Source organism: Exophiala xenobiotica, assembly GCF_000835505.1.
Source record: "Exophiala xenobiotica strain CBS 118157 unplaced genomic scaffold supercont1.5, whole genome shotgun sequence".
In the NCBI taxonomy this organism is placed as follows: domain Eukaryota; kingdom Fungi; phylum Ascomycota; class Eurotiomycetes; order Chaetothyriales; family Herpotrichiellaceae; genus Exophiala; species Exophiala xenobiotica.
This window is the reverse complement of record NW_013562490.1, coordinates 2825898-2852601: the sequence shown is the minus strand read 5'-3', so window position 1 is coordinate 2852601 and position 26704 is coordinate 2825898. Positions and strand designations below refer to the sequence as shown.

Below are 26704 nucleotides of genomic sequence, written 5' to 3'. Positions count from 1 at the left end.
AAGATATGTTGGTTCTGCTGACGGAAGCCAGCACTGTAAGATTGCCTGCACAGTTGAAGACGAAGAGAAGCGGAAAATACATCTTTCAAATAAGGGAATTGCTCGTCCACACCGAAAGGCTTAAGGGATGTTGAGGACCTGCGAACGATGAGTGGCAATGAGCACATTATGGTCTTGTAGGGTTCAGCCATGGGTGGCCATGAGTGAGTCACCAAACTGGCAGCTTGGTTGAAACTTGAAAAGGGACTTTTCTTTGTGGCCTTGGACCTCTAAGGAACAGGCTGAAGCTGAATAAACTTTCTTGTACAATATGCTGGTACAGCTTTGTGCAGGTCCTCAAATAGACCCACCGACCTCCCACCAACGCCGAACAGGGTAGAAGAATGTTCATTATCTGGGACGTCAACATCAAAGCACCGGGAGTCTAACAAACTGTCCTCGTAATTCGAGGGCCTTTTCCTCCGTCAGTGCGTATGGGCATGTATATGAGAATCGTCATCAGTATCGTGCTTGGAAGCCCAGATGTCGTGGAGGACTGCCTTGAATCGTGATACTGATCCGACTTCTTTCTGTGCCATCGATCTCCAGTGGTGAGGGCGGCTTCGGAGGATGATGAACTTCGAAGACGTGTGTGGTGGTACCACCTCCACCACCATTCCTACCGCCATCTCGACCTCCACGTATTGACTTTGTATCAAGTTCGTATGTTGGGGGAGGTTCACTGGGATCGGAACGATATACAACGCGCTCTCGAGACTCGCCGTCGAGCATCTGCCTTTCGCCCATTTGTCCTCGTCGACGACGCTTTGTCCGTATGTACAGGGCTGTCGCAAGGGCACCGCCAAGAACGACGGCACCGATGGCGATGCCAATTCCTGCTCCAGCAGTAGCGCTGAGCCCGCTGGATCCGCCGCTCGAAACGGAAGGGAGAGAGGCTGGGCGTTGACCGGTGGTGTTGGGGTTCAAGGGACTGTCAAGCCGGGTAAGCTGTTACGTCGTGAAGAAGAGCAAAAACTCGTACCTGTCAAGAATTTGCAGCACGCCATTGGAGACAAGATAGTCTGAGGTTGTGATTTTGGAAGTGTCGACGTAGAACGCACCACTTGTGTTTGTCATTGTCAAAGATAGTTTGTCCAGGGTCAGAAGCTCAGAATTGTTTTTGAAATCTGATGAATAAACGACCTGTCCTTGAGTGATACTGTACTCGAATATCTCAAGTTTGTCGGCGTTGGACAGACCGTCCCAGCCAGTGAATGATGCGCCAAACTGGGGATTGTTTGGGCCCCATACTGTAAGGTCGGAAAGGGTATTTACTGTGTAGGGCCCGCATCAGTACGAGGTGTTCCTGTGCATATGAAGAGGGATTTTCAAGGGTGAAAAGCTCGAGGACCTACCGATAGTCACGGCTGGCGAGTCTGGTGTCAAATATCCTCCCTTGTTCAACAAGGCAATGAGATCGGTTAGCCCGGCTTTCGTGATTGTTGCTGGTAACGAAAGTGGTATGGTCAACACCGCATCGATAATATGGATGAGTCCGCCGAGGTAGAAGATATCCTATTTGAATCAGTGTCCGGTTCGCTTTGTTTCCCGCAAATCACTTACAGCTTCGACGAGATGCGACGCAGCCTTGACTCCGGTCAGAATTGTGGGTGTGCCATCTTGCGACGTTATGTCCACCACTTGTCCTCCCGTCACGTTGGTATAGCTTGAGTTGGTGAGAAGGGTTGGGGCAAATAGCGGCTGAAGACCGAAACCAGCTGAGGGGTGGGTGCCATTGACACAGTGATATTGCAACAAGGCTAGTACCGCGTCTTCTTGCGAGGTCACATAAGGATTGGCATCTGCGAAGGCCGCTATCGCTTTATCGTTCGGTGCGAGGACTTCCAACTGTCAGTATCTTCCCACTGTCGCCTCAAGAACGATCCTTACCACTGAAAGACCCTCCATTCAATGTATCGACCAAATCAGGAAATTGTTCGAGCAGGGAAATAAACGTTGATACGCCGCTCTGTTGGTTGAGGATCGTAAGGATGTCCTGATCTGCGGCGAAGCAGCCAACAATAAAGCTGAGGAAGGCAAATGCTACCGCGCACGACAACATGGTGACTGCTCGTTAGGCACGAATAGGACCAGAGACATGGCTTTGTGAGTAGGGAGGATATAACGAGTGGGCTCGAATGAGGATGAAAACCTGCCTTATGAAATGGAGTTCCTCGCAAGTCTACCCTGGACTGGAGTGATCGATAATCCTTGTCCTTTGGTGAGACGCGTTTTTCAGGAGACACTTTCGCTTGTAGTGCCGTCCACCCCAGGATATTGAGCTAGACGTGGTATGGTGTCTTCGCTTAAAAATCTCGTAAGGATTCAAGCCGCTTCCAGCCCGCGAAGGGCACAATTTCATGAGTGGAGTCTTTGGGATGAAGGAGGATACGATGGTAGATTCTTCTTTGCCAAAGGCTATGCATGACTGGTGCTTGGCTTGGTTGGTGATGATGATATGCACTTTCGATCGAAACTCAAGACTGTTGTAATCCCTCCTGGCAAAATATGGCCGGAACGTGGTTAGGTGTTTCATGTTCCTGCCACGCTGCGGGAGGCGTTGATTATGCAAGGGACCATCACGGACGGTCCATACAGATGGGACTTTTGCCGTCTCCGCCGCGCCAGTCGAGTTGGTGGCGCTTTGGACGCCTTACCACGAATTGGGAAGGCCATTCAACAAAACTTGACGGGTTACACTTGCCACAGGTAAGGTACAGACGGCTGTTGTCTCCTGTGAGCCATTGGGTGTGTCAAGATAGGAGTCCCCTGCACACAGTGAAGCGGTTTGTGTTTTGTTGCCGAATGGATGAAGTCGTTGGCATGGAAGTGAATTCCTGGAAGAGAATGATGAATGTGTCCGATCGATAGATTTGTTGACCTCTGCTCTCGACCCCCGTGATGTTTGTTTGGTTCAATCTCCGCCAAAACTGGCCCCCAATGGTTAGTGATTTGTATCAATGTTCGGGCATGCCAACGGCGTTTGGACGCATTCCGACAGCTTTGCGCCAGATCTTCGGATTGTGTTCAGAAGGAGAGCATACCCCGGAAGTCGCTCGAAGTGGTGGGTAGTACGAGGGTACTACCGCCTACAGCTAGAGACTCGCCTTCCGGTGTGAAGTTGCGAAGATGCTCCTTCTCCCGGGAGACTGCTTGTGCCAACATGGGTCTTTGAGATGGACATCAGAAAGGACGACAACAAACACCTGGAAAAGAATAGAGGTATTATTTCCGTGCAAGGTTACTCCATACATCCATGTACGAGTAGTATAGCTGCGGATCTCGCGTGAGCAGCAGCCTTACAGCCGTAAGAGGTATCTCATCGGACGTCTTCCCTTTTCGGTCTATGCCTCCGTCCATATCGATCTTTATTTGGACGACACCGCCGGATGAGCCTGGCACTTCGACGACGGACATAAAGCCCGTCTGAGAGACGTTGACCGTCTCGAGGATGACATAGGCCGCTAAAATGCGCATATCTCGACCGCAAGATGCCGGACCTTCATCATCACTTGTTTAACCTTCTTGATGTCAAGCCACCGAGCGGATCATATCTTCTAACCCGTTGTATGTCATCACCGGCCCTTTCGAAGAGCGACGCCTAGTCTACTGTACGGGCGGACCCCAGACTCAGTGGAGGACACCGAGCAGCCAAATCCTGACAGTACCGCTTTCATATTCTCCGAGCCCTTCAAGCTGAGAAAGCAGCATTCATCTTGGATCATGCCGGTCCGCAACGTATCATGAAGGCCAGGCTTATACGGAGTATGCTCATGCTAATGCCCATTTAACACCGTCCATGTCGATCAATCCATCGTTGCTTGCCAGGCCACGATAGTCGTAATGGCTGTACATTCGCAGAAATGCTCCATGCCGCAACCAACGAAACCAAAACCCAAGCATATGCAAATGGAAAACGTAAGCGCTTTGCGTAAACAGACTCATCAAGACACCATTCTCCACCATCACCATCACCATCACAATCACTCCCCTCAAACCACAGTCCATCACATCATCTCCCCACAACAGCCTTCAAACTCAACCCCTCCAAGAACCCTCCAAGATCTTCCTTCTTCACCTCGACAATGCAATGGTCGAAACTGTCAATCTTGACTCTCGCGTTCGTCTCTTCCACAACCTCTTGGAATGCAATGCCAAATCGATTATGCCCGTACCCACGTTTGTTCCGCCTTGTCATCTCTTCTTCATCCTCATCTTCGCTTTCCTCGTCGCTTTCTTCTTCCTCTGACTCGCTCTCACTATCATCAAAATCACTATCATCTCCATTCAACTCCCGCTGCGCCTTCCTCGCCGCCCGCTTCTCCTCTCTGACCTTCCTTTTGGCCTCTCGCTCCGTTTCTTTCTTCGCCTTTCGCTCCGCCTTCTCCTTCCGTGCATCGAGATCCTCGCCTCCACCAATACCCCCACCTGTCCCCACGACGACGTATGTCCCCCTCACCTCATCGAGGGCTGCGAGAACCAATGGCGTCGCACCCTCAGAACCTTTTTTGTCCCGCTCGTTCACAGCAACAGCTTCGCCGACCCACAATGCCAGTTTGACCAACGCGCCGGGACTATTCGCGAACAGCGCGAGATCAGGCCCGTCCTTGACCACGCCCATCCTGAACGCACGCAGATGGCGGATCTGATGCTTCATCAGCAGTGACGAGCCCGTCCGTAAGACGGACCGGAGCAGATGCTGGGCTACAGGGATTGCAGCCAGGAGATGACGCGGTTGATTTGGAGCGAGGGCGTCGTATGCGGCGAAGAACCGCGGCAATAGGGCTTGGGACCGCTCGGGCACGTCGTCGGCGGTATTTGTCCGCTGGGAAGATTCAGAAAAGCTTGAATATGAGATGGATGGCGTGGCTGGGATATGCGTTGTCCCAACGTCAAGTATGGCGCCGAGTATAACGCCGACATCGACGGCGGAGAGTTGTGCTTTCCAACCCCAAGACCGGATGAAGCCCCATCCTTCTTGGTCATAGGATGCGCGGCCCGAGCCAGATGGGACGAGGTCATCCAGGCCGTACACGCCAGCATATTTGAGGAGTCGTTGGCGGAGCGATTTCTTCAGGTCCATGTCCATATGCGTATAGGTCTGCTTGCACTGGGTGAGTGATACGCCCATCTTGGCAAGGAGCTTGTGCAGCCTTTTGACCCCAGACTCGTTCCAGACATGTAGTCGTGACGCCAGGTAAGGTGAGTGGAGCATGCTGTCGTAGAGGGACCAGTGTCGGAGAAGGAGGAAGCGAGGATCTGGGGAAAGTCGGATGGAGGTGTCGCTGGGCGAGCTTGTGCCGCCGGCGCCGGGTGATATGGTGGGTGACTGATCGGCTGGTGGAGGGTTGAGACGACGCACTTCGTCTCGTAAGAGGGCGTATGTCTGCGAGGAGCGCGTTGAGCGCCATGATCTGTGGTGCTCGTGCGTGTTCGTCGTAGAGACGGAGGTCCCTAGACCAGTAGAGGTATGGCCGTAGAGTTCTAGAGATGTGACGCCGATGATGGCAAGCCATAGGAGATCGTTATCTTCCCGGCCCAGGGCTGAGGCCAGGGAGTAGGCCAGAGTTGATATGGGCTCCGAGTAAGACGTCCCCATACTGTTGTACTGTTGAAGGACTAATTCGTGTTTTTCTCGTATTTTCCGTAATCGCTTTCGAAGTTGTTTCGCTGTTGGTGGTTTTGGCGAGGGAGGCTTTGAGGCTGGTGAGGTCGGCTGAGAGGAAGAAGGAGTTCTGCTTCGAGGCGTGGAGGCAATGGAGGAGCCTGAATTACTCCTCCGCCGTTGACGTGGCCGTTCTTCGTCTAGGTCAATGTCGGCGTCCTCTCCATCTCTGTCGGACCAAGACTTTCGTTTCCTTGAGGAGGTATTTTGGCTGTCCTCGTCCTCCAAATCATTATCATCGTCATCACTCTCAGTTTCTTCCACCTGGGGCATCTCCACCAACGCGCAGTATGCTTCTCTTTCCGCTTCTAGTTCAGCATCGATGTCTCCATCGTCGAAGACAATTATGCCACCCTTGCCTGATTTGTATGACTTTTGAATGCAGCCCTTTTCCACCCCCCGGGTCCTCCTTGTGTTGGTGTCGGTTTCCACAACCTGTGGTTCCGAGGGCAGTCCACCAAAAATATTGGACAAGTTCCAGGGGCGTCTGGCATCTAGAACCCATACCTCCACGCCGCCCATCACTTCTGGAATGTCTTCATCTTCCAGACCCAGCAGGCTTCCTAGGTCAACAAGACCACCTACTCCGAGGCAGATGACAACACCTCCGCTACCGCCTGCTGTGGTTTTCATAGGCCGCACCAACTCTTCTCCGGCTCTTGCAAGGTCTGCATACCCGGAGACTGGCTGGATCTTGTGTGGGACATAGTCGCGTTTGAGTAATGAGGTGAGGATACGGCAGGCACATAATGAGTCCGGTTCGAGAGCGACCAGAAGAAGGACAGGCGGCGAAAGAGGATGATGTGAACGGACGAGATTCGTGTAAAGCTGAGATATCAATAGACGTGGCAAGTACATGGCTGGACTGAGCAAGCGAACAAGACGGCCGGTTGTAGGGTTGTGGGCATCGCATTGAGATGCAGGTTAGTAGCGCATGATGGAACTTGCTGGCAGCGCGCGAATCGTGGATGTAGGTAACAGCGTCGTTGTGAAGTCTTCTGAGCCTTCCGCCAGGCAATCTTTTGCTGTATCAGTGTTGCAGGTGGATAGTTTGGTACGGGGATGTGTAGTGCTTGGAAAATGGAAGTGGGAATGGGAATGGGAATGTGAACGATCGGTCCGTCGCGTGTTCGATTGTGAGCGACGCGTCCTCCACCGGCCAATCAGATGCAGGGAAAATCTACGTCATCAAGTTACTCCCAGAATCTCTCACTGCCAGTGGACACCTTTTGGCGTTGATTTGTTCTTCCATCAACATCCCTTGAACAGACCCAAGGTGCCGCTTGAAATGCAAAGTCGCGAACATTATTTCCCACCAGCGGTACGCGCAAGAACTTCATCCATGATCACCATCGCGATGCCCTTGTGCCCGAGGCTTGTGGGATGGAACACCCTCCAAGTTTCAATGTTTGGGAAATCCCCGTTCGGCAACCTATTGATCCCTCCATGTGCCTGCAGATTCTGATTTTGAACACGCAACATCTGCTCGCTCACATGCATGCTTGTTTCCGCTGACGGTAGGTTGAAGAACCATGTCTCGTGTCTTCTGAGATCGGGCTCTTGCACCTCCTCCTCGCAGAAGCGATGCCCTTCGAATGCTGCATCAATATCCACGTACACAGCGCCATGCACCTCCGCGGTCGCTCGAATAACGTCATTCAACATCATGACCAGCTGGTTTAAGGTCTTCCTCTTAGCCTTAGTGAGGTAGTCCAAGGGCCGCGTCCGGCTGAATGTGACATGATCACATATATTGGTGTGATCGTTGAAGAACCTGGCGTAGCCTGTTACCAGCAACAGGGCATCAGGCTGTAATTTCTCTCCAGCTCCCCGAACCAGTGCCTGGAAATTGTCCCATAACACATGAGACTCTATCAGCCCTCTGGCCTTAGCGAGCTCTGCTTCACAGGTCGAAGATGGCCACCAGTGATAGACACATTCATTGAGCACAACGAAGAAATCGACTTCGTTTCCGCTGACTGTGACAGTTACAACATCCGATCCACCAATATGAGGCACTTGATCACGCAGCACTGTGACACTGGTCATTCCACCACAAGCGAGGTTCTTGAAATTCTCAATGTCCAAGTTGGTGCTGTTTGCAACTTGCACAGGGTAAGCGTCCGAATAGTGTCCACAACCAAGGCCCCCACTAGGTGTGAATATCAGATGTCCAGCACCCGCGCCGGCAGCGTACGAGTCGCCGAGGGCAGCATAAGTGCGTGCAGCGAAAGGTCTAAGGGGAACAGCCGTACAATCTGAATTTGCGACAAGCAAGAATAGGAGAAGGAGTATCACTGACTCTTCTGCTGCCATGTTGATAGACATTTATGATGGCTTCAGCCCATCTTTCAGACTGATTGATAGAATATGCTACATACTGCGACAATAGTAAGGAGGAGGTGGAGGAGTCTCTTCGATGGATTTAAGGGCATCATAATCATACATTAAGCAGCGCTTGTCAGACATTGAATTTGTCGAATACACCTCTCTGACAGTGCTGACCCTCGCTCAACGAGCCCTTGGTCACCACGTCTGACAGACGCCAGTTAAGAAACAGACGTCATCATTCACGCTATCTCTTCTCGGGCTTTCAGGCCTTTCTCCTTATACTTTGTGCCTCTCTATGCTAACAACTATAAGGCTGTGCCGCACAGCTATTCCAAGTGCCTGCCGGACTCCTCTCACAGCATTACTGTCGCCTGATATTCGACCCTTGCTGCTAAACTTCATACCCTTACCTCACGCTAATGGCTCAAGAGGCATGAAGCGGACCACCACTGCAAAACCTCGCCCAAAGGTTCCCGACTACTGTGATGTCGAGCCAAAACGGGACGAGAATGGGAAAGCAATATGGCCGGCTCCAGAAGAGGCTATGGAGAAAGCCAGAGCACTAATAAAAGAATGGTACTCCGATAGAAACCTCTGTGGATTCGATTTGCGATGACTAACGACTACAGTGCAGCGAGTGGCAAGAAGACTTTGATCGTGCCGGACAAAGATGCTGACGGCCTTTCATCTGGCGTCACATTATATCGAACTCTGACGGCTCTCGGCCTTGACAAGTCGCTGATTGACGTGCATCTGGTTCAGAAAGGATTAAACATCCACGTCCAGTCCGAACGAGAAGCTATGGCGGCAAAGAACCCATCTTATATCTTCGTGTTGGATCAGGGCTCCGTAGCAGGACCTCCTGTCATTGATTCCTCCAGCACAAAGTCCCTCATAATCGACCATCACTTGAGCGATCACTTTCCGGAGAGAGCTGAAGTCGTGTCTGCGTGCCATTATCCACCAGTCTCGACAACATCCCTGCTCACGTATGAGATATGCAAAACTCTTGATGCCAGTATCGAATCTTCTTGCGCATATCTCGCTTGTATTGGAACACACGGTGATCTGGGGAATACACTGAAATGGCAGCCACCTTTTCCTGACATGAAGGAGGCTTTCAAAATCCACACCAAAAAGTCCATCAATGATGCAGTTTCCCTCGTCAACGCTCCTCGTCGTACATCAAAATACGATGTCATAACTGCTTGGACGGCACTGCTTGATTCTACCGATCCCAAGGATCTATTGAGCAACGGTCGACTTCAGGGTGCCCGTGCTGAGATCAACGAGGAAGTCGAGATCAACACGCATACTCCGCCCAAATTCAGCGCTGATGGCCGGATCGCAGTCCTGCGCATCAACACTCCAGCACAGGTCCACCCTGTCATCGCGACACGGTGGGCTGGCTATCTCAATTCAAAGGCCTTGGAAATAGTGGTGTGCGCAAATTCTGGTTATTTGCCTGGCATGGTCAACTTCTCTTGTCGAATCGCTCGCTGTGCGCGATTACGGGACCCACCTGTGAATATCATTGAGAGTCTGAAAGCTGCGGCAGACCTCTCAACTGATGGGCTTAAAGACAGGCTCGGCGAGAGCTTCGCTAGAGGTCACAAAGAGGCGAGCGGTGGTGTGGTACCTGCCGAAGCATTCGAGGAGTTGATGCAGCTCCTCAAAATCGGCGAGAAGCCGGAGAAGAAAGACGGCGAAGACGAGCCTAAATCCAAGAAGCTCAAAACGGTCGAGAAAAGTCCGCAGAAGAACACCATTGGAAACTATTTCCGTAAAACTTGAGATTGCCACCGATATCTATCTCAACATTCTGGACGAGAGTCTGTTGTGCGGATTGTCGTACGGCCTGCCACCTGAGTTTCCGTCAATATCTGGAATTGACGACGTATCTCGGCAAGTACAGTCGGTAGCGACTCTTCAAGGACCTGATTTAACCACCATTGGTGCTCCCCTTGGTTACCGACACCGAAAATGTGTACTCCCATCGTCTCAGCGAGTCTTCGAGGCGCTTCATGTTCTACGAAATTTGTGAATTCACCAACAATTCGGCCTATCATCAAAGTCTCGGTACATTCGACGTAGGGGTTGTCGGGCAAAGGAGCACCGGGAAACAGAATTGCGAAGATTGCGAACCAAGATGCGACGCAGTCTTGGCCCACCTGCCTTCGCTTGACCGCTCTGTATTGGTCTGGATTCATCTTTTCTTCAAAGGGGCATTCCAAGATTCCACACGATCTCGTCCGTTCGTGACTGGTCCGGCTTTGCGCGTTCTCGAAACACGCAAAGCACGAAGAGCAGGTATACTCAGGCCGCTTGTGAACGCGATAAAGATGTTGCTTCAACCGAGGAATATCGGTGAGAATTTTGCTGGCGCATTTATGATAAGCCGTCTCACTTCGGTTTGTGTTCCTCTCGGAATACCTTTCGGGGTCGTGCTTCGCGTACGGACATGCTAGGAGTTTTTTTGACGACGGGGGGTCCGGCTCAACTTCGACGAATCGAGGCCTCTTGTGTTGTCTGTGCTCATCTCCGATATCATCGTCGTCACTGCGGCGGGATCCATTGACTTGTGAAATACTCGTCAGAGATGTTGTGCCACTTGTAGACGTAGGGCTCGTGAGTCTATGGGAAGCAGTACCAGAGGATGTGGATGGATGCTGCGAATGCTCTGGAGAATCAGTAGCAAGGGCTTTCAAAAGCAGCAGGAAGTCCTTTACAAGCCCCTGCACAATCTCCGCCATTGCCTTGTCCAGATTGTTATCGTGCTCGAAATTAACTTCCGGTGGTGACGATGGGTCCAGAACGAAAGATTCTTCCCCCTCAGAGTAGAAGGTGGACTCTGATTGTATGGCTGCCGCAGGCTCCTCTCGATATCCCACGGATTTGGTGCCGCTACCTTGCTGAACCGAAGTGGTCTTTCGATTCATGCTGCTATTCCACCAATTCTTTACGCCATCGCGCTTTCGATTCCCAAGTGGCCGAGCAATCTCAACCCAACGCTTTCCCCCCTCTCCCACAAGCTGCTCGATGAGCTCTCCTTCCTGTGGCGAGATGGGTTCATGGTTGAGGCTCGGCTTAAGATTTTGGTGATACCGTTCTCTGCACTGCTTGGGAGACCGGTGTCGCATGTGGTGGGAAATACGAGCCCAGTTGTTAGGGCCCTGTGTTCTCACGAGATGTAGCAGTGTGGCATCTTCATCGGGAAACCAAGGTCCGCGTCGGGCAGATCTGCTTCCGCTTTTGTTGAGCAAAGCTGAATCAAAGGGCCCACGTGGGGAGATTTCACTTAATAGGTCCTCGCTTGAGCTCTGGGAAGCTGGAACACTACGTTGTATCTTCATGGAAAGGGCTTGTTCACGGCTTTCACGGGTTGAGTGCTTCGTACTGCTCAACGACGATGATAGATTCTCAAGGCTTGGGCTTCTTGACCTGGCATTGACAGACCGACTCTGCGTGACCAAGAGATTTGAGCTTTGAAGATCGTGGCTGCGACGATCCTGGCTGTCTCGTCGGCTAGGTCCATGTGGGCGGTACGTTTTCCCTGCCTGTATTTCCCAGTCGAGATCATGGGCCGGAGAAGAGGCATAGCTGGTAGGGTGGTCGGACCTGTACAATTGATGAGTTTCACTTTTAGAAGATGAACGGGGAAACATGGTCGTACTTCTGAGATACTTGGTCCGGAGTTGATAACCATTGCGTATAATGCGCATGCTCCGCATTTTCTGCTCGACTCCGGTGGTCGACGAGAAACGCTGGGAATTGCTCAAGCCGAGGAGACTGAAATGGCGATATTGGAGCCACGGGCTCGGGATTGGTGCCTCCATCGGCGTTCATGACAATTTCGTTCTGTTGGCGCGTCATTTCGGGAAGCATAACAGTCTTTTTGGTGGTCAGATGCGAGATCGGGTTTTTGTGAATGCGCGAGTGTCGGATCAGCTCGTCGGATCTGCTGAAGCGCTTACTACAGCCAAGGAACTGGCACATATGTGGCTTTTCTCCTGTATGAGTGCGAATGTGTCTTGCTTGATGTTCCAGACGGTGGAAGGCTTGATCGCATAAGGGGCATCTGTATGGGCGAGGAAGATCCTGCTTATCGTCGACATTGTTGATCTGAGGAGCTCTTGTAGTAGGTAATAGATTGACGACGGTAGCTATATTAGCGTCGGTCTGAGTCGTCGATGAGGAAGTATTCGTGGTTTGTGTCCCACTGTTGTGCAATTTTGCCTGGAAGTTCTGCGGCGTGTCAAGGGCAGCTGGGTTATTGACTGGGTCTTGAACAATTCTCGCCCAGTGGTCCGGGCAGTTGAATGCCACTAAGATCGTCTTTTCGGTGGTAGGATGACCTTTTGCTCCATATCGCTGACAGTGATCAAGAGAGTGCTTGTGGTAGAGGCAGCGACAACCCGCGTATCTTTCAATGATCTGGCAGCACATGGTTGCCAGAACTCTACCCGCTTCGGAGTGGGAGTTTAGTCGAGAGTCTACCAGATAGCGTTCAGGACTCTTTTTCTGAGGTCGTCACTGTACTAAGTAGTGACAACAAAGCGGAAATTTGGGGTGACACTCCTGGCAATTCACATTTGTGAGAAGCCCCTTGGCCGCATGGTTTGTAGGGGTTATCATTGGACGACCTGACCTGCATAAGCCAACGCAAGCCACGAACCGAGCTCCTTCATGCAATAACCAAGGCGTAGCAGAACATCCTATCAATTGTGACCTCCCGCATGGTTGTCCAGTGCTCGATGGACTCGACCGGTTAGGCCAGAGATATCGACTTACAGGAGTCGTCGCTCGATCGTTTCTCCTCTCATACAATCGTAGCAGACCAGTGCTAATCTGTTCATGGCTATTGTGCAGGTTGATAGTAAAGATCTATCAGGCTGACGCTTTTAGTGGAGGAGATGGATTAATACCTATGTATGTGATATGAGCGACGTGAGTGATGGAGCCTCAACCACCCCCCCGGGGACGCGCCTGCCAAGGCTTCCCCCGACCTTGAGAACTCTCCGCAGATGGGCAGGAGATAATTCGTACTCCTTAGAAATTGATCATCGTGCGAGACTAGACGCCCGAAGCTTCAGATAGATCAGTCCTCGCATGATTTCAGCATGGAATCACTCGTCCTCGATCCTCTCAACTCCATCGAAACCCATCTCGACTCCCTCATAACATCCCTCGCGCAAACCAACACCTTCGCCAGTGCTCCTCAGATTGCAAAGGACCTGGTCACGGACGACGACAACCTTACAACATCTCTGACCCTCCTTCAGCGACACCAACAGAACTACGCACGAATCCTCGAGCTCCGTACCGAGGTGGAAGAACTACGGTCTCAGCTCAAAGACACGATCCGTGGGTGCGTCTCATTCAGACAAGAGATTGTCAAAGTCCACCCTTCTATCCTTGACGAGTCGGACGACGAAGAGGAGGGCCAAGATACCAAGGTCTCAGAGATAGACTACCATACCCTCCTAGCCTTTGCCGCACGAATAGGCAAACACAATGCCGCAGCCGCACGAGAGGCAGAAGCCGAAGCAGTCCGGAGGAAAGTCGCTGCTAAGAACAACACGGCCAATGGAGTCAGAGATGGCGGTGCCGAGAACGCCACGGCAGAGACGGAAGCTGAATTGGAGCGGATCAACAACACAGTCGCGCAGACACGAGCACAAATGGGCATGGCATTTCCAGATGCGAATATCCTACGTATAGGCGCGTTAGGGCAGCTACAGTTATTGCAAGAGAAGCAGGCTGGCACAGGTGCTAACGTAAAAGAGATGGTCGACCGGGAGGTTGAGAGGCTTGTCAGGGAAAGCGAGAATATTGCTGACGCGGTGGTCGAAAGAGTTGAAGAAACGACGACAGAGAGCGCGACTTGGACGAGTCCGGAGATGGCAAAGCAATCGTTACCGGGAGCTCTTCACCAAGCTGGACCACAAATTGGACAGCCCTCGAGTTCGCAGCTCGCCCAGAGACCAGGTGGTCTGCCGCCTGGACAGCGTAAGAAGAAGGTGGGTCTAGATTTTCCGAGCAGCGATGATGAAGATGAAGATTGAGCAAATATACCGCGACGTCTGCTGGACCCTTCTGCTTCCTCCGTTCCACTGATTGTATTCCCATGGACCTACAGCTGCTCACCCGTAGCCCATCTCAAAGCAGCCTCGTCGTGGCTCTGTGGAATCCGCGCATCCAGCCCTCACTCGACCTTCCTTCTGCCGCCGAAGCGGTCTGTAACTCGGCGGATCCTCCCTCCAGATATGCAAACCGCATGTGGTCCGGGGCACCAGTAGCGATGCGCCATTGAACAGTTAGAAAAGACATCTGATGTGCCGCTAACTGAGATGTCCGGGTCGCTCTCCAATAGGAGACCCTTCCTCGATGTACTCTGTGAACCGATCTGCTACCACTGACTGATGGACACGCAACGGAAATCTGTGGAGGTGTACTTTTCTTCCCTATTCGAAAATTGGGCGAACCGCTCTTTCCTCTGCTTGAGGCACAACGATATACCGACAAGGACGATTTGCGGCCATTCAAATTCATATCATGGTGCAGACGCGGCGTCAAAGCCCAGCAGATTCTATACTTCTATCAACCCACAAATACAACACACGTCTACTATACTTCTATTTAGGAGATACCACCTCCATTGGAAGTTTCACATCAATCTCCTTCTTGGTTGCATCTTGCAACCATGTAATCACGAAGCGGAAATGACTTTCTGCCGCGCATCCGGAAAGTCCTCATAGAACGGATAGTCTGTGTAGCCATGCGCCTGCTTCACAGCATAAAAAGTTCCTCTGTCATAGGGTGATAGCTCGAGACCGTGCTTCAGCCGATAAGGCAAGTCGGGATTCGAGATCCAATGTCTGCCAAAGACAATTGCCACCTGCCGATCTTTATAATCGTGTTCGACAGCTCGTTTCGCTCGTTCGCCGTCGTAGCCTCCCGCCAGTAGCAGGGGCCTGGACTTGTCCCATTCTTGCACCGCAAATCCCAGGTTCTGCGTCGTTCTGGGGTGCACGTCCTGGTTTCCAGCGACCCGCGGCTCAACGAGGTGTAGGTATGCCAGCTGGAACGGCTTCAAGCCTCGAATGAGGTTGGTGAACTGTGGGATCGGATCCGCCATGCCCATCCCCGCGAAGGGACTGAACGGAGAGAGACGGATCCCCGTCCTGGCCGGGCCAATCTGTCTGACGACTTCTTCGACGACACGCAGGCAGAACCGCGATCTGTTCTCAACACTGCCTCCCCAGCTGTCAGTGCGCCTGTTGCACGTATCCTGCAGGAACTGGTCGATCAGATATCCATTGGCGGCGTGGATCTCGACGCCGTCGAACCCGGCTGCTCCGACGGCATTCCGTGCCGCCGTCCCAAAGTCCTTGATGCACTGCTCGATTTCCTCCTCGGTCATGGGCCGCGGGGCCACGCCTCCCTCCTCGATCGGGATATCGCTACTGCTGACCATCGGAATGCCCTTCGCTTGTAGTGCTGTTTGTCGCGCCGCCCGGCCCACGTGCCACAGTTGCAGAAACACAAACGACTGCTTGGAATGCACGGCGCTGGTGACCTGCTTCCAGCCTTCGATCTGCTCTTCGGTCCAGATGCCAGGAGCATTGACGTCTCTCCCTGCGGCGGCGAGGGAAATAGCAGTGGCTTCCGCGATGAGCAGGGTCCCCGGGACACCGGCGCGCTGACTGTAGTATTCCGCGACCATGGGCAGCGGCACATTGTCTTCAGCTGCACGGAGCCGTGTCAGCGGCGCCATCACCAGACGGTGGCTCAAGTGGCAGTGGCCGATGCTCATTGGACTGAACAAGGAAGCCATGATGATGGCTGTAGGGTACTAGACTCGTAAGAAGATTCAATCGCGCTGTAACGTGGATTCATGTCACAAACTGTCCTTAGTCTTTTTAAGACCTCATGTATCGCCCAGAGCGCAACCTATTTTGCATGTGTATACGCAGAAGTTCAATTTCACCATCGAAAATAAGTTTGAATGAGTGGCAAGGCAAATTGGGGTCTGGTCGTGAAGTCGTCTCCGCATATAATGAACCCTCGGCTTTGCCAACCACCCAACGCAACTAATTACTATATGCGAACTCCAACAGCACGATAAGTACGTCCTACGTAGGCAGTAGTAGTAAGCAGATCTCATGGCCGCGATGATGCGAATATTCACCACAGTCTGTACCCGGTTCCCACGCAAATGATTTGATCGTTGATGCCTCGCATCCGCCCCCCGCCACTTCAGTAGTCCAGAGCCTGCTGCACATACTGTAGAGCAACTGCCTCATAGCTGAATCCAGGACTTCTAAACCAACCCTAGTGACCCTTGGGCATGGACACGCCCTTGAAGTAATCTGCATCGCTCTTCTCCCATGGATATTTTACCTCGATCTGCCGTATCAATCTTTCACGTTGGCTATCGCGCACTCTGATCTTTGCTTGGAAAGGTTCCGGATGACTGATAACGCCAGCGGTGAACTTAGGGCTAGGATTGTCAGCCCCGTCAGGCTTCGAGAAGTTGAAAACAGCCAGCGTTTGGGCAATGGTGAGGTATATAGACTGGTCGGCCAGCGCGCGTCCAGGACAGATCCTTCGTCCAAACCCAAAGATATACCTGGTCGGGTCTTGTTCTGCAGCGTGTTCCTCAGTCGGCAAGAACCGATCGGGATTAAACCGCATTGGATCTTGATATCTCTCCGGGTCATGCGTAAAGACCCAGGTGTTCGGCATCAAGATGGATCCTTTGGGTATGAGATGGCCGTTGTATTCGTCATCCTGAGTCGAGGCATGCGGAAGACCCATGGGTCCAATGGGGTGCCACCTGTAAGTTTCCTTGATAACAGCTTCGATGTAAGGCAGATTGGAGCGGTCACGGAATGTCGGCAGCCGTTGGTCTCCAATAACGTGGTCGATCTCTTCTTGAGCTTTCTTCTGAACCTCTGGGTACATGGTCATGGCAAGACAAAATATGGAAAGCGAAGCCACGGTCGTATCAGCGCCGCCTGTGTAGAGAGATGCTGCTGTATATTTGGCTTCGACCCGCTGCTGGGCGCTAAGCTTCTCGTCTTTGAGAGAGTCGCCGAGGAATGAGTCTGGAGCTGTCCCGTCGGTAATTTGATGTTCGACAAACCTGTAAGGTGCCTCGACTACCGCGTGCAGTGTCCGACTCCATTCCTTCGCCGTACGCTTGAACCCGGCTCCAGGAAACCAGTCCGGCATATGCTTCAAGGCCGGCAGGGTGTCGACCAACCATTTTCCTGGGACGGTCGCTTGCGAGAACTGGTCGAGAGCTTCGTCTGCCAGCACGACAAGCGGATCCGGACGATGTGCGTCGATGGTATATCCGTAAGCGATTTTGAGAATGATAGCGCCTGCTTCGGTCCGGAGGTGGTCCACGAAATCCTGCGGTTTCTGAAGGATCCGGAGAAGGCAGCGTCCAACTTCTTGTTCTTGGACTTGGCCGAATTTGTCAAGGAGGTGCAATCCTCCCATGAGACTGTGGACGTGCTTTCGATAAGCTCGGAAACGCTCACCGTACGGTTGACCTCCCATCAAGTTGAGCCATCCGCACATCTCAAATGCAAAGGTCAATGTTGGTCGCGAGGAGTAGAGAGCAGATCTCTTGTCGAGGAGCTCAGTTGCGGACCGCGCATCGTTCAAGATGATAATCGTCTGACCCATGACTGTGATAGAACTGATAGGACCGTATAGGTCCTTGTGCTTGGACCAGTGTACCCATTCTTGCTCGCCATGTGGAGGTAAGTCTCGTAGGTTGCCAATGAGTGGTATCGGTCTCGGCCCTGGAGGTAAAGGTCTGGCGCTGCTGTTGGTAGATCGTCCCTTGAGGATTTTCAGAAGGAGTAGGCCAATAGTCAATGCCACGCCAGCCTGGATCACGGAAAGTGCCATAGAGTTAACCAACAGATGCCTCCGTTGTGTTTAATGCTTTGCTGCGCAGGTGTGAATATAGCCAAGTGAATGTCCAGCAGGACATCCGTCACAAGGGGTATAGGCGGTATCGACTCATCTTGTAGGGTCCACGCGTGAGAACAAGCCTTGCCACTGTAGAAGTGAGACCTCGTCAGCTTCTTTGTCCGTCTGTGATAGGACACTTTCATGGCAATATTGCTCCATGATCTGTCATAGTGATCCGTAGGTCAGAGCTAGCAATAGCGCTGATAGGTGCGCTTGCATATATATCTGAGACCAGGCAGGGGTCTTTGCATGCTGACATGGCCGGACATTTACCCGGAATTGCCGACAACTAAATCATTCTGATGGAGTATTTTCGTAGAAAGAGGTGAATGGGTAATCATTTTCATGTGAGAAGGAACTCGACACTTCTAAAGCGACGCCAGTCACGTCGAAAAGTGTGTAAGCACTAACTTAGAGGCAGGGAATGGAAGAGTGGGAACAGCAACCCAGGGCAGTTTTCCCCTGGTTCTGTCAGCCTCGCCTGCAACATGACCATCAGCACGGGGACTTACCAGGAGATTTAGAACTTTTCTCTCGACAGCACAACTGGGAATCATCGATTCGGCGGTAATCGACTGCACCACCTTGCTCGATGTCTATTGTGCAGGAAGTCTGCACGCTACTTCGTACACCTGACTCAACTCGGATATGTTCAGTAGCAGGAAGTTGAGACTCACTCCAGACAAAAGCTTCTCTGGTGGGTGCAGAGACATGGATGCGATGTATATGTAATGGTTAAGTCCCAGAGACCTGGCTAATCGACATGACCTTGGTGGTGAGCAGGGAGTGAGTCAGAGAACAGATCGCATTCACTACCCCTCTCCTACCTCTGGTTGCAAGACTTCTCTCTTTGCAAAGACGTCTGCCAGAAACTGTGCGGCGCGGAATACCTTGGATTCCTCATATCTCGATCCGACAACGCTGAGCCCGAGCGGAAGACCGCCTTTTCCCTTGAGTCCGGGGACGCTGATGACGGGAGCATGGAGCAATGTCCACATGGAGTTGAAGCACTATCAATCGTGATCAGTAAATCTTGGGGCTCTTCCTGAAAAGTAGATGGGAGAGATTGTATGGGGGATGTACCGAATCTCCCGTATATTCAAGGCCATGGGGTGCTTCACCGGTTACACTTGGCGTGATAATGATATCGTAGTTCCGTGCGAATTCGTCCCACTCGGATCGTAACCCAACACAGCCGTTGTATCTCTGAAGAATTATATCTGCACTGACATCTTTCTTCTCCAGACGGTGAACTATTGTTGGATCAAGTATGTCTTTTGACGTCAAATACACTGATGCGAACATCATTGATCAGGCGGATGTCGGCAGAAGTAGTGGAAGAAGTCCAGACTTACTACCAAGAAAGGTCCTTTGAGCCTCGAATGTAAGGATATCGTCGTGCCACCCTTCAAGTTGAAGATTTGTGAACTCTTGTGGGAGCTCAACATCTGCGTAGCTAACACCGAGTCTGCCGAAGCTCGTTTTACAATCCTCCCACACCTCTTGTAATGAAGGTTCTGCCTTTTCCCAAGCAGCCGTTTTCAGAAAGGCTACCCGAGGATCGCCATTAGCAGCCCATACCTGCCTTTTTTGCAGGGGAAGCCGAAACACGGGTGCCAATAGCTCCAGGTCCTGCACGGTGCGAGCAAAGAAGCCCAGCGTATCGCAGGTTGGAGAAAATTGGGACATTCCTTGAGTTGCTACAGCACCCCATGTAGGCTAGGAGATCAGCTTCGGATATCATGTCAACAGGCCAGGCGTACCTTGAATCCATAGACGCCAGTGTAAGCAGCGGGCCTAGCTATACTCCCGCCAGTCTGAGAACCGATGGCGATTGGGATCTGAAAGTCAGCAACCGCAGCTGCTGAACCTGAAGATGAACCGCCGGGGGTGTGGTCGGTGTTGTGCGGATTCCTGCAGCTTCCTCCGCGGTGTGTGGCGGCGAACTCGGTGGTGCTGGTCTTGCCAAAGATCAGGGCACCGGCTGAGCGCAGGATGAGGACAGCTGTGGCGTCCACTGACGTGCGTTTGTCATCTTGAAAGATGGGCGAGCCATATCGCGTCGGCATATCTGTGCTTTGTCATCAGCAAGAGGGGTCGGCCGCGAATCCAGAGCCTACCTCGTGTCGTGAGGACATCTTTGATGCCTACAGCGACTCCGTGAAGAGGACCTCGTTCATTCGCTGGGATGGCATCCAGTCTTTTGGCCTGTTCCATCACGAGATGCGGGTCCAAGTATGCCCAGGCATTGACCGTATCATTTCGCTCAGAAACCCGTGACAGAAGACGCTCAGCATAGTCAGAGACGGTCAGGTACCCCTTTCGCAGCATTGTCACCGTTTCCGAAGCCGATAGACGGTGCATCTGAGTTTGGCGAAGCTCGAAACCGGGCGTAACAGATCCCATGCTGTCAGGTGGAATTCCCGGTATCTTCTTCGACACCCACGACCCGAGTTATTTGGAGAAACAGTCGTTTTCTAAGTGAGAGCTCTTCGTTCTCTAACAGCGTGCCTTAGATGCCGGCAAGGCGAATCAGTCAATATATATCACGAGGCTAAACCAAATGCAGGGCCTTTCGGCGACCAGAATGACTACCTTTAGCGGATAAGTCCACGGCTCATCGCACGCACTTACTATTGGTACATGATGGTACGGAGTTATTACCGGTGGTGATCTCGCCTTATATCGGCTGAACGCAGTGACATGCTGTGCTCCAATATTTACAATTCAAGCTATGAGAGTTAGGCCATGGTCTCTCATTACCGAGGTTATCGAGACATGACGATTGTCAGCTCTCCGACGCGACCAAATCTCTTTCAATGCGTCGCGAACCTAGCCCATGTTTGGACCCCAGATGAGGAAGCCTGCTAATAAATCCAAAATCCAGTCTTGATAGATCTCGTCCTCGATTTCGATACCTGCAATGAAAATGGCAAGGGGCGACCATATTGTATGCGGGTTATGAAGAAGATTCGCATTCTTCAACTTGAGGATGATCTTCAAAGTCTCTTTGGCTGCATGGGCGGATTCCAAATCGATGCTTCTGTCTGCCTTTATAAACCGGTTGAGCAAGATAGGGAACAGTTGTGTGCCATTCTCAGATTGAGCCAGTGATAGGAGGATCGGCTAACCACGATGGTTCCTCCATCCTCATAGCTCTGCAAAGAAAGCTCACAGTCCTATGTGACACGGTCAACCCATTGGTATTATGTCTGTGGGGGAAATCATCGTACCTCATTTATCTCAGCCAGATCCGCCTGTAGCTCGCGAACAGCCCTCTCATCAACAACTTCGATCATGGAACCATTGCAGTCTTTGGCCTCCCCGTTCCACTTCAGAGACGCGATACGGCTCGTGAGCAACATCAGATCGAGCCATTTGGAGTTGGCCGCATCCTGGAGCATATCATCCCTGAGTTCGGAGCTGGGATAATCTGCACCAAACGCTTCCCTTAGGTACGATCGGCTCTTGCGGTATAGTTGGTGAAGATTCTCGTTCCTACCTAGGAATTCAATGATGCTAGGGTGCTTCGGCTCATTGAAAAGCTCAGACGGGGTCCATATTAAAGCTCGAACTTCCAGATAAGAAAGCCAGAGTAGAATTCTCAGTCCAACACTGTTGAGGCTTTCCCGAAATTTCCGCCAATGGTCGAAGATGAGGTTTCTCAACGCTAACATGTGGCGGCGAAACATCTTGCAATCGCAAGTCATGATGTCCCTCTGACACAAGGAAAAGAACGAAAGCAAGACCATGGTCATCATATCTGAACGACGTGCAGTCATGCCTTTCGTTACCATCGATCCCTTGGTGAGCGTATCAGCTGTCATTGTTAGCACTTGTTTAGAGGCGGCGACATAATGGTCCTGGACCACTTGCGCAATACTGCTGTCCGTGAGGCCAATATGTGTACCCGCCCACGCGAGCACACTGTTCCTCAAGGGGGAGGTAGGAGTCCGCTCCACCAAGCGTGTCATATACGAGAAAAAGCTCCATTGAGACTTTTTAACCGTCAAAGTTGAGGATAAACAGGTGGTATAATGATCAAGTATGCGCCATTGGACGCAAGTGGCGGAAGAGGAGTAGGGAAGGAATAGTTCCCGGATCTGTGGAGGCTCCCAGACTTGTGAAGTTGTCGCAAAGTTAAGCAAAGACTTCTCAGGCGTAACAGACGGCACCGTCGGCTCGCTCTTATCCTCACATTCAGGAGTTTGCGTTGGGTATGCCGGAACTGTTTGGGTCTCCCAAGGCAGTAGTACTGCGGGCATTTCTGGAGCAGTGTTTTGGAGATCATCCCACCAATCTTGATATGCGTTTCCTCGTAGGCTGGGGGCATCGGTCACCATGGCAGCAGAGGCGATGTCGAAATCGCCCCATGAAACTGGATCTTGTAACCCAAACGGCGCCCGTAGCAGAGACGCGCTCCGAGAAGGCAAAGTCAACCCCTTCCCACTCCTCGTGCTGATTCGGTGCAGGGAACAGGGGATCCGGCTCCTCAACTTGTAGTATTAGACTTGAATCGTACGAGAATAATGGCGGCATTTCGGAGTGGCTGGGAAATCCAGTACTAATACTGGTTGTTTGATCGAGACATTCCCTTGAATGGCCTGCTGATGTTGGAGAGAGGTCTGGCCTGCTTCCCGCCTTTCCCTCATGTTCATTATTGAACTTGAACTCGCTGTGGCGAAGATTCTGGGTGAAAGGCGAGATGCACTCCAACCCAAGCCGACGACAATCGGCGCAGGGAAACGGCGGACTGTTAAATTTCACTTTCCTCCGTCGACAGGTGATACAACCCGTGAAGGTGCGAGCGCGACGGCGGGCTTGCTTCTGATGTCCTTGGACCATGTGGTCTGATGATGACTACCAGTATCTTCGGGGAGGCCGGACTGACCGCTTTAGCTCAGGAAAGGAAGGCCATAGACGTGTCAAAGGTATAGGCGTGAAGCACATCTAGTCAAAGTCGGAAAGATTCTTCATCAGTGACAGATGGTGAGCTATTCCAAAAGAGCGGCTCTAGTGGGTGTCGATAGGAAACATGAACTTTTGGCGAAGGGTCGCTTGAGGAAATTGAAGCGATATCTTCTAAGTTGGTGGGTCTTTTCAACATGCAGTCCTTGTGGCGTTGATCGGGGGTGACGCTTTCCTTAACATGGTCACCATGCCGACCTCGTTGCACCTGACAAGAGCTACGAGTACCCTACTGGGCCCGTAAACTTAACTCCTTTTAGGTATCACGGCGAGTTCATACGAGCAGGAGAATGCTCCTCCATATCCCAGGCACCGGCCAGGTCCCTTATGGCGGTCTTTTGCGCGACGCATTACGACCGTGTCTACGCCATCAAAGGACTATGTATTCGTTCTCTACCGCCCATCAGCATATAAGTACCACCATGAGGTCCGGCGGCGTTCCTCGACATCTTACAATATTTTGTCCATCGCGGATTGCAAGCTATGGCAGGAGGAAAGCTTATGAACGTGTTCAAACTCTCCAGGGCTGACGAGCCTAAAGAAGTACTCAACTGGCGCCTCTGGCTGGCAGTTCTCACTTTTGGATTATGCGGCGCGGCTAGAGGAATCGACGAGGGCCTTGTGAGCGGAGTCTTCAGCTTCCAGGACTTTCAGCGACGACTGCATATCAATGAGCTCGGTCAATCTGCATTTGCCAACATTAAAGGCAATGTCACGGCCATGGTCAATCTTGGGAGCATTGGAGGTACGCTTGTGTAAGTAACAAGGTGAGAGACAGATACTGCAGCCCGCTAACGGTTAGTAGAGCCTTTCTGGTATGTGACAGGCTTGGGAGGGTGTGGGCGACACGAATCCTCTGCATGCTTTGATCCTTGGTATCGCAATCTTCATGGCCAACGGCGGCCACTTGGGCGCGGTCTATGCTGGCCGCTTCATCGCGGGGCTTGGAATCGGTCAGACAACCGTTGTTGCTCCAGTTTACCTGGCTGAAGTCGCGCCGCCATCTGTGAGAGGTCTTTGTACCTGTGCCTTTACCGGGGCCGTTTACCTTGGTATTATGCTTGCATATTTTGCCAACTGGGCTTGTTCTATCCATATGAGGGATGGGCTTGCCAGATGGGTATGTGATCCTTAACTCCTCTTACGGCCCTAGACAGCCACTGACTCGCAGAAGGAGGTGCCCACGACTCTTCACCTGATGTTCGCCACCATAATCCTAGCATTGTCTTTCCTCGTTTACGAATCACCACGATACCTGATCAAGTCTGGCCAAGACGAACGCGCACAGGTGATTTTGCACAAAATTCGACAATCCTCCCCCCGCGACCATCCTTTCGTTCAAAGGGAGCCTGCAGCGATCCGCCTGGGTCTCAGCGAGGAGCAAGAGGCTACGCGCGGAACGGGATTCTTCGGTCTGGTGAAAGAGATGTTCCTCATACCGGGCAACCTCTATCGCGTCTACATTGGTCTCGGGGGTCAGCTCCTATCACAATGGTCCGGAGGCCCATCAATCACGATCTACGCCGTCAATCTATTTGCGATCCTCGGTGTCACCGGCTCTAATGAATCCCTCTTTGCCACAGCCATCTTTGGCGTCGTCAAACTCGTATCAGCAATTATCTGTGCGCTATTCCTGGTGGACATCGTCGGTCGAAAACGATCGCTCTTGATCGGTATTCTTTTGCAGTCAATCTCGATGATCTACGTTGCCGTCTTTTTGACGGCAGTGTCGAACATCGCAGACAAAAACCAACTCCCTCTGAGGCCCAAGCCGCTACAGGGGCAATTGTGATGATTTTCCTCTCGGGGTTTGGATGGGCCATGGGGTGGAATAGCATGCAGTATCTACTCACAGCTGAGCTCTTCCCTCTTCGGATCCGAGCCGCAGCGACCTCGTTGGTGATGTGTGCACATTTTGCGAACTCCTATGGGAACAGTCGAGCGGTTCCTAACATGCTGCTCCCAGTCTCTGATGGAGGCCTGTCTCCGATGGGGACCTTCTGGATGTTTTCCGCGGTCACTATACTGGGCGGAATTTGGGTGTGGGTGACCATACCTGAAACCAAGGGCAGGTCACTCGAGAGCATGGACGTTCTTTTCACCTTGCCATGGTACAAAATTGGACTCTACGGAAATAAGCATGCAGTTTCAGGAGAGACTTACGCACAGCCGGAGAAGAAGCGGGAGGACGATGTTGCTGAGCAGGAAGTAGTGGAACACAAGAATTGACTTGGGCTCTGAAAACTGAGTGAGGGAGTTTTAAGGATTATGACGGCCTTCAATCTTGTTAGTCTTCTCTTGTTCAACGATACAATCGTGCAGGGCGAAATGCTTACTAAAGTTAAGGAGACACAGATGCCGCGGATGGCTGATGCTTATCGGCCTCGGTGTTCAGCGCATCACCCAGCGGTCATAGGCGATTGCTCTCCACTGGAGTTGGCTCGAGCCGCTCCCACCGGAAAATACCAGACTAGAAGGCATGCTTCAAGTTCTGTCGTGCTCAATCTTGCACACATGTGACTTGAGACTTTCGATCTCGAGACAGGACTTTGTTTAGAATACTAGTATGGAGAGATTCGTCGCCGAATCAGATGCTTACCGACAGCAATCTGTCCAAGATCTCCTCACTCTCAAGGGCAAAACAGTGGTGGTCACAGGTACGACGACGCAATCCATGTTCTGATGGCCAGGCTGGAAGCCATATCGGCTGATCTTGCAGTTGTTAGGCGGTGCGCGTGGTCTCGGCCTAGCTATTGCTCGTGGTTGTGCAGAATTAGGAGCGAACGTCGCCGCACTCGATGTCCTCACTGAACCCGCCGCCGATTTTCCAGATATCGGTAACGACCTGAGTGTCAAGGCCCAGTATTACAGGTGCGTCCTGTCTGAACACCTTGTGCTTTTGGACACCCCCCCGAGGGATTGACTTGTTGTGGTCGATAGCGTCGATGTAAGTGACCATGATGCCTTGCGATCGACGTTCGAAGCCGTCACACGCCAGTTTGGTAGCATCGACTGTCTAGTCACAGCGGCAGGTATTGGGATGGGTGGACCGCTGGTAAGCTACGAGAAAGCTGCCATCGACAAGATCATTGCTATCAATGTAAGCTTATCCCAGGGTCTGCCGGGGTCCGGCACTCCCTACTAGTATCTATGGCTGATTTTCCCGCGACGCAGGTTACCGGGACGATCTTGAGTTCTCAGCTCGCCGTCCAACAGATGATGAAGCAAGGTACAGGTGGTGCAATTGTGCATATCTCATCGATTGGGGGCCATGGAGGAATCCCAGGACAGACCAACTCCATATACTGCGCGTCGAAAGGCGCCGTGCTGGCCTTCACCAAATCACTGGCAGTCGAACTTGCCGAAAGCAACATCCGTGTCAACAGCGTCAGTCCCGGATTCTTTTTGACCAACATGACCCCTGGGTATCTCAAACAAGATGTCGCATTGCTGGAAAAGTTTGAGAAGTCGATGCCTATGAAACGATTTGCAGACCGGTCTGAGCTGAAGAGCACAGTGGCATTCCTGCTGAGTCCCGCTAGTTCCTATGTCACCGGCCAGGATCTAGCCGTCGATGGTGGGATATTGGCATGCTAGGTTGCAGTCCTGATCGTGCATTTGCCGAGGCATTTGCCGTTTCACGACATTGAATGCAAGAAGGCTCTCGACAAACAACGTTTCGGCATGCCTTTTCGCACGCTTTCGTCA

General features: G+C 52.0%; 13 protein-coding genes across 13 annotated transcripts; 4 read left to right on the top strand and 9 right to left on the bottom strand.

Moving 5' to 3' along the window:
* Positions 1-285: 285 nt before the first annotated feature.
* PV05_08847 (uncharacterized protein) lies at positions 286-2148 on the bottom strand. The gene is made up of 5 exons (XM_013458388.1): positions 1930-2148; positions 1603-1880; positions 1395-1554; positions 1022-1313; positions 286-970 (listed from the first exon to the last, which is right to left on the bottom strand). The coding sequence occupies exons 1-5, from the start codon at positions 2099-2101 to the stop codon at positions 499-501; spliced, it is 1374 nt and encodes a 457-aa protein (XP_013313842.1). The 5' UTR covers positions 2102-2148; the 3' UTR covers positions 286-498.
* A 1453-nt stretch (positions 2149-3601) lies between these two features.
* PV05_08846 (uncharacterized protein) lies at positions 3602-6781 on the bottom strand. Its single transcript, XM_013458387.1, has one exon. The coding sequence runs from the start codon at positions 6560-6562 to the stop codon at positions 4052-4054; it is 2511 nt and encodes an 836-aa protein (XP_013313841.1). The 5' UTR covers positions 6563-6781; the 3' UTR covers positions 3602-4051.
* A 228-nt stretch (positions 6782-7009) lies between these two features.
* Positions 7010-8152, bottom strand: PV05_08845 (uncharacterized protein; the record flags this gene model as incomplete). The annotated part of the gene is made up of 2 exons (XM_013458386.1): positions 7010-7962; positions 8086-8152. The coding sequence occupies 2 exons, from the start codon at positions 8150-8152 to the stop codon at positions 7010-7012; spliced, it is 1020 nt and encodes a 339-aa protein (XP_013313840.1).
* Positions 8153-8468: 316 nt separating this feature from the next.
* PV05_08844 (uncharacterized protein) lies at positions 8469-10318 on the top strand (the record flags this gene model as incomplete). The annotated part of the gene is made up of 2 exons (XM_013458385.1): positions 8469-8611; positions 8665-10318. 2 exons carry the CDS (start codon positions 8469-8471, stop codon positions 9827-9829), a joined length of 1308 nt encoding a protein of 435 aa, XP_013313839.1. The 3' UTR covers positions 9830-10318.
* PV05_08843 (uncharacterized protein) lies at positions 9978-11222 on the bottom strand (the record flags this gene model as incomplete). The annotated part of the gene is made up of 2 exons (XM_013458384.1): positions 10090-11222; positions 9978-10064 (listed from the first exon to the last, which is right to left on the bottom strand). The coding sequence occupies exons 1-2, from the start codon at positions 11173-11175 to the stop codon at positions 9978-9980; spliced, it is 1173 nt and encodes a 390-aa protein (XP_013313838.1). The 5' UTR covers positions 11176-11222.
* A 455-nt stretch (positions 11223-11677) lies between these two features.
* Positions 11678-12481, bottom strand: PV05_08842 (uncharacterized protein; the record flags this gene model as incomplete). Its single annotated transcript, XM_013458383.1, has 1 exon — positions 11678-12481. The coding sequence occupies one exon, from the start codon at positions 12479-12481 to the stop codon at positions 11678-11680; it is 804 nt and encodes a 267-aa protein (XP_013313837.1).
* A 611-nt stretch (positions 12482-13092) lies between these two features.
* Positions 13093-14165, top strand: PV05_08841 (uncharacterized protein). The gene has a single exon (XM_013458382.1). The coding sequence runs from the start codon at positions 13156-13158 to the stop codon at positions 14098-14100; it is 945 nt and encodes a 314-aa protein (XP_013313836.1). The 5' UTR covers positions 13093-13155; the 3' UTR covers positions 14101-14165.
* Positions 14166-14683: 518 nt separating this feature from the next.
* On the bottom strand, positions 14684-15872 carry PV05_08840 (uncharacterized protein; the record flags this gene model as incomplete). Its single annotated transcript, XM_013458381.1, has 1 exon — positions 14684-15872. One exon carries the CDS (start codon positions 15870-15872, stop codon positions 14745-14747), a length of 1128 nt encoding a protein of 375 aa, XP_013313835.1. The 3' UTR covers positions 14684-14744.
* A 497-nt stretch (positions 15873-16369) lies between these two features.
* PV05_08839 (uncharacterized protein) lies at positions 16370-17962 on the bottom strand (the record flags this gene model as incomplete). The annotated part of the gene is made up of 1 exon (XM_013458380.1): positions 16370-17962. One exon carries the CDS (start codon positions 17960-17962, stop codon positions 16370-16372), a length of 1593 nt encoding a protein of 530 aa, XP_013313834.1.
* An 878-nt stretch (positions 17963-18840) lies between these two features.
* PV05_08838 (uncharacterized protein) lies at positions 18841-20434 on the bottom strand (the record flags this gene model as incomplete). Its single annotated transcript, XM_013458379.1, has 5 exons — positions 18841-19038; positions 19112-19320; positions 19384-19747; positions 19792-20099; positions 20149-20434. The coding sequence occupies 5 exons, from the start codon at positions 20432-20434 to the stop codon at positions 18841-18843; spliced, it is 1365 nt and encodes a 454-aa protein (XP_013313833.1).
* A 429-nt stretch (positions 20435-20863) lies between these two features.
* PV05_08837 (uncharacterized protein) lies at positions 20864-22371 on the bottom strand (the record flags this gene model as incomplete). Its single annotated transcript, XM_013458378.1, has 2 exons — positions 20864-21207; positions 21262-22371. 2 exons carry the CDS (start codon positions 22369-22371, stop codon positions 21082-21084), a joined length of 1236 nt encoding a protein of 411 aa, XP_013313832.1. The 3' UTR covers positions 20864-21081.
* Positions 22372-23479: 1108 nt separating this feature from the next.
* On the top strand, positions 23480-25225 carry PV05_08836 (uncharacterized protein; the record flags this gene model as incomplete). The annotated part of the gene is made up of 4 exons (XM_013458377.1): positions 23480-23749; positions 23823-24116; positions 24168-24618; positions 24684-25225. The coding sequence occupies 4 exons, from the start codon at positions 23480-23482 to the stop codon at positions 25223-25225; spliced, it is 1557 nt and encodes a 518-aa protein (XP_013313831.1).
* A 337-nt stretch (positions 25226-25562) lies between these two features.
* On the top strand, positions 25563-26593 carry PV05_08835 (uncharacterized protein; the record flags this gene model as incomplete). The annotated part of the gene is made up of 4 exons (XM_013458376.1): positions 25563-25653; positions 25723-25867; positions 25937-26096; positions 26171-26593. The coding sequence occupies 4 exons, from the start codon at positions 25563-25565 to the stop codon at positions 26591-26593; spliced, it is 819 nt and encodes a 272-aa protein (XP_013313830.1).
* Between the last annotated feature and the right edge of the window lie 111 nt (positions 26594-26704).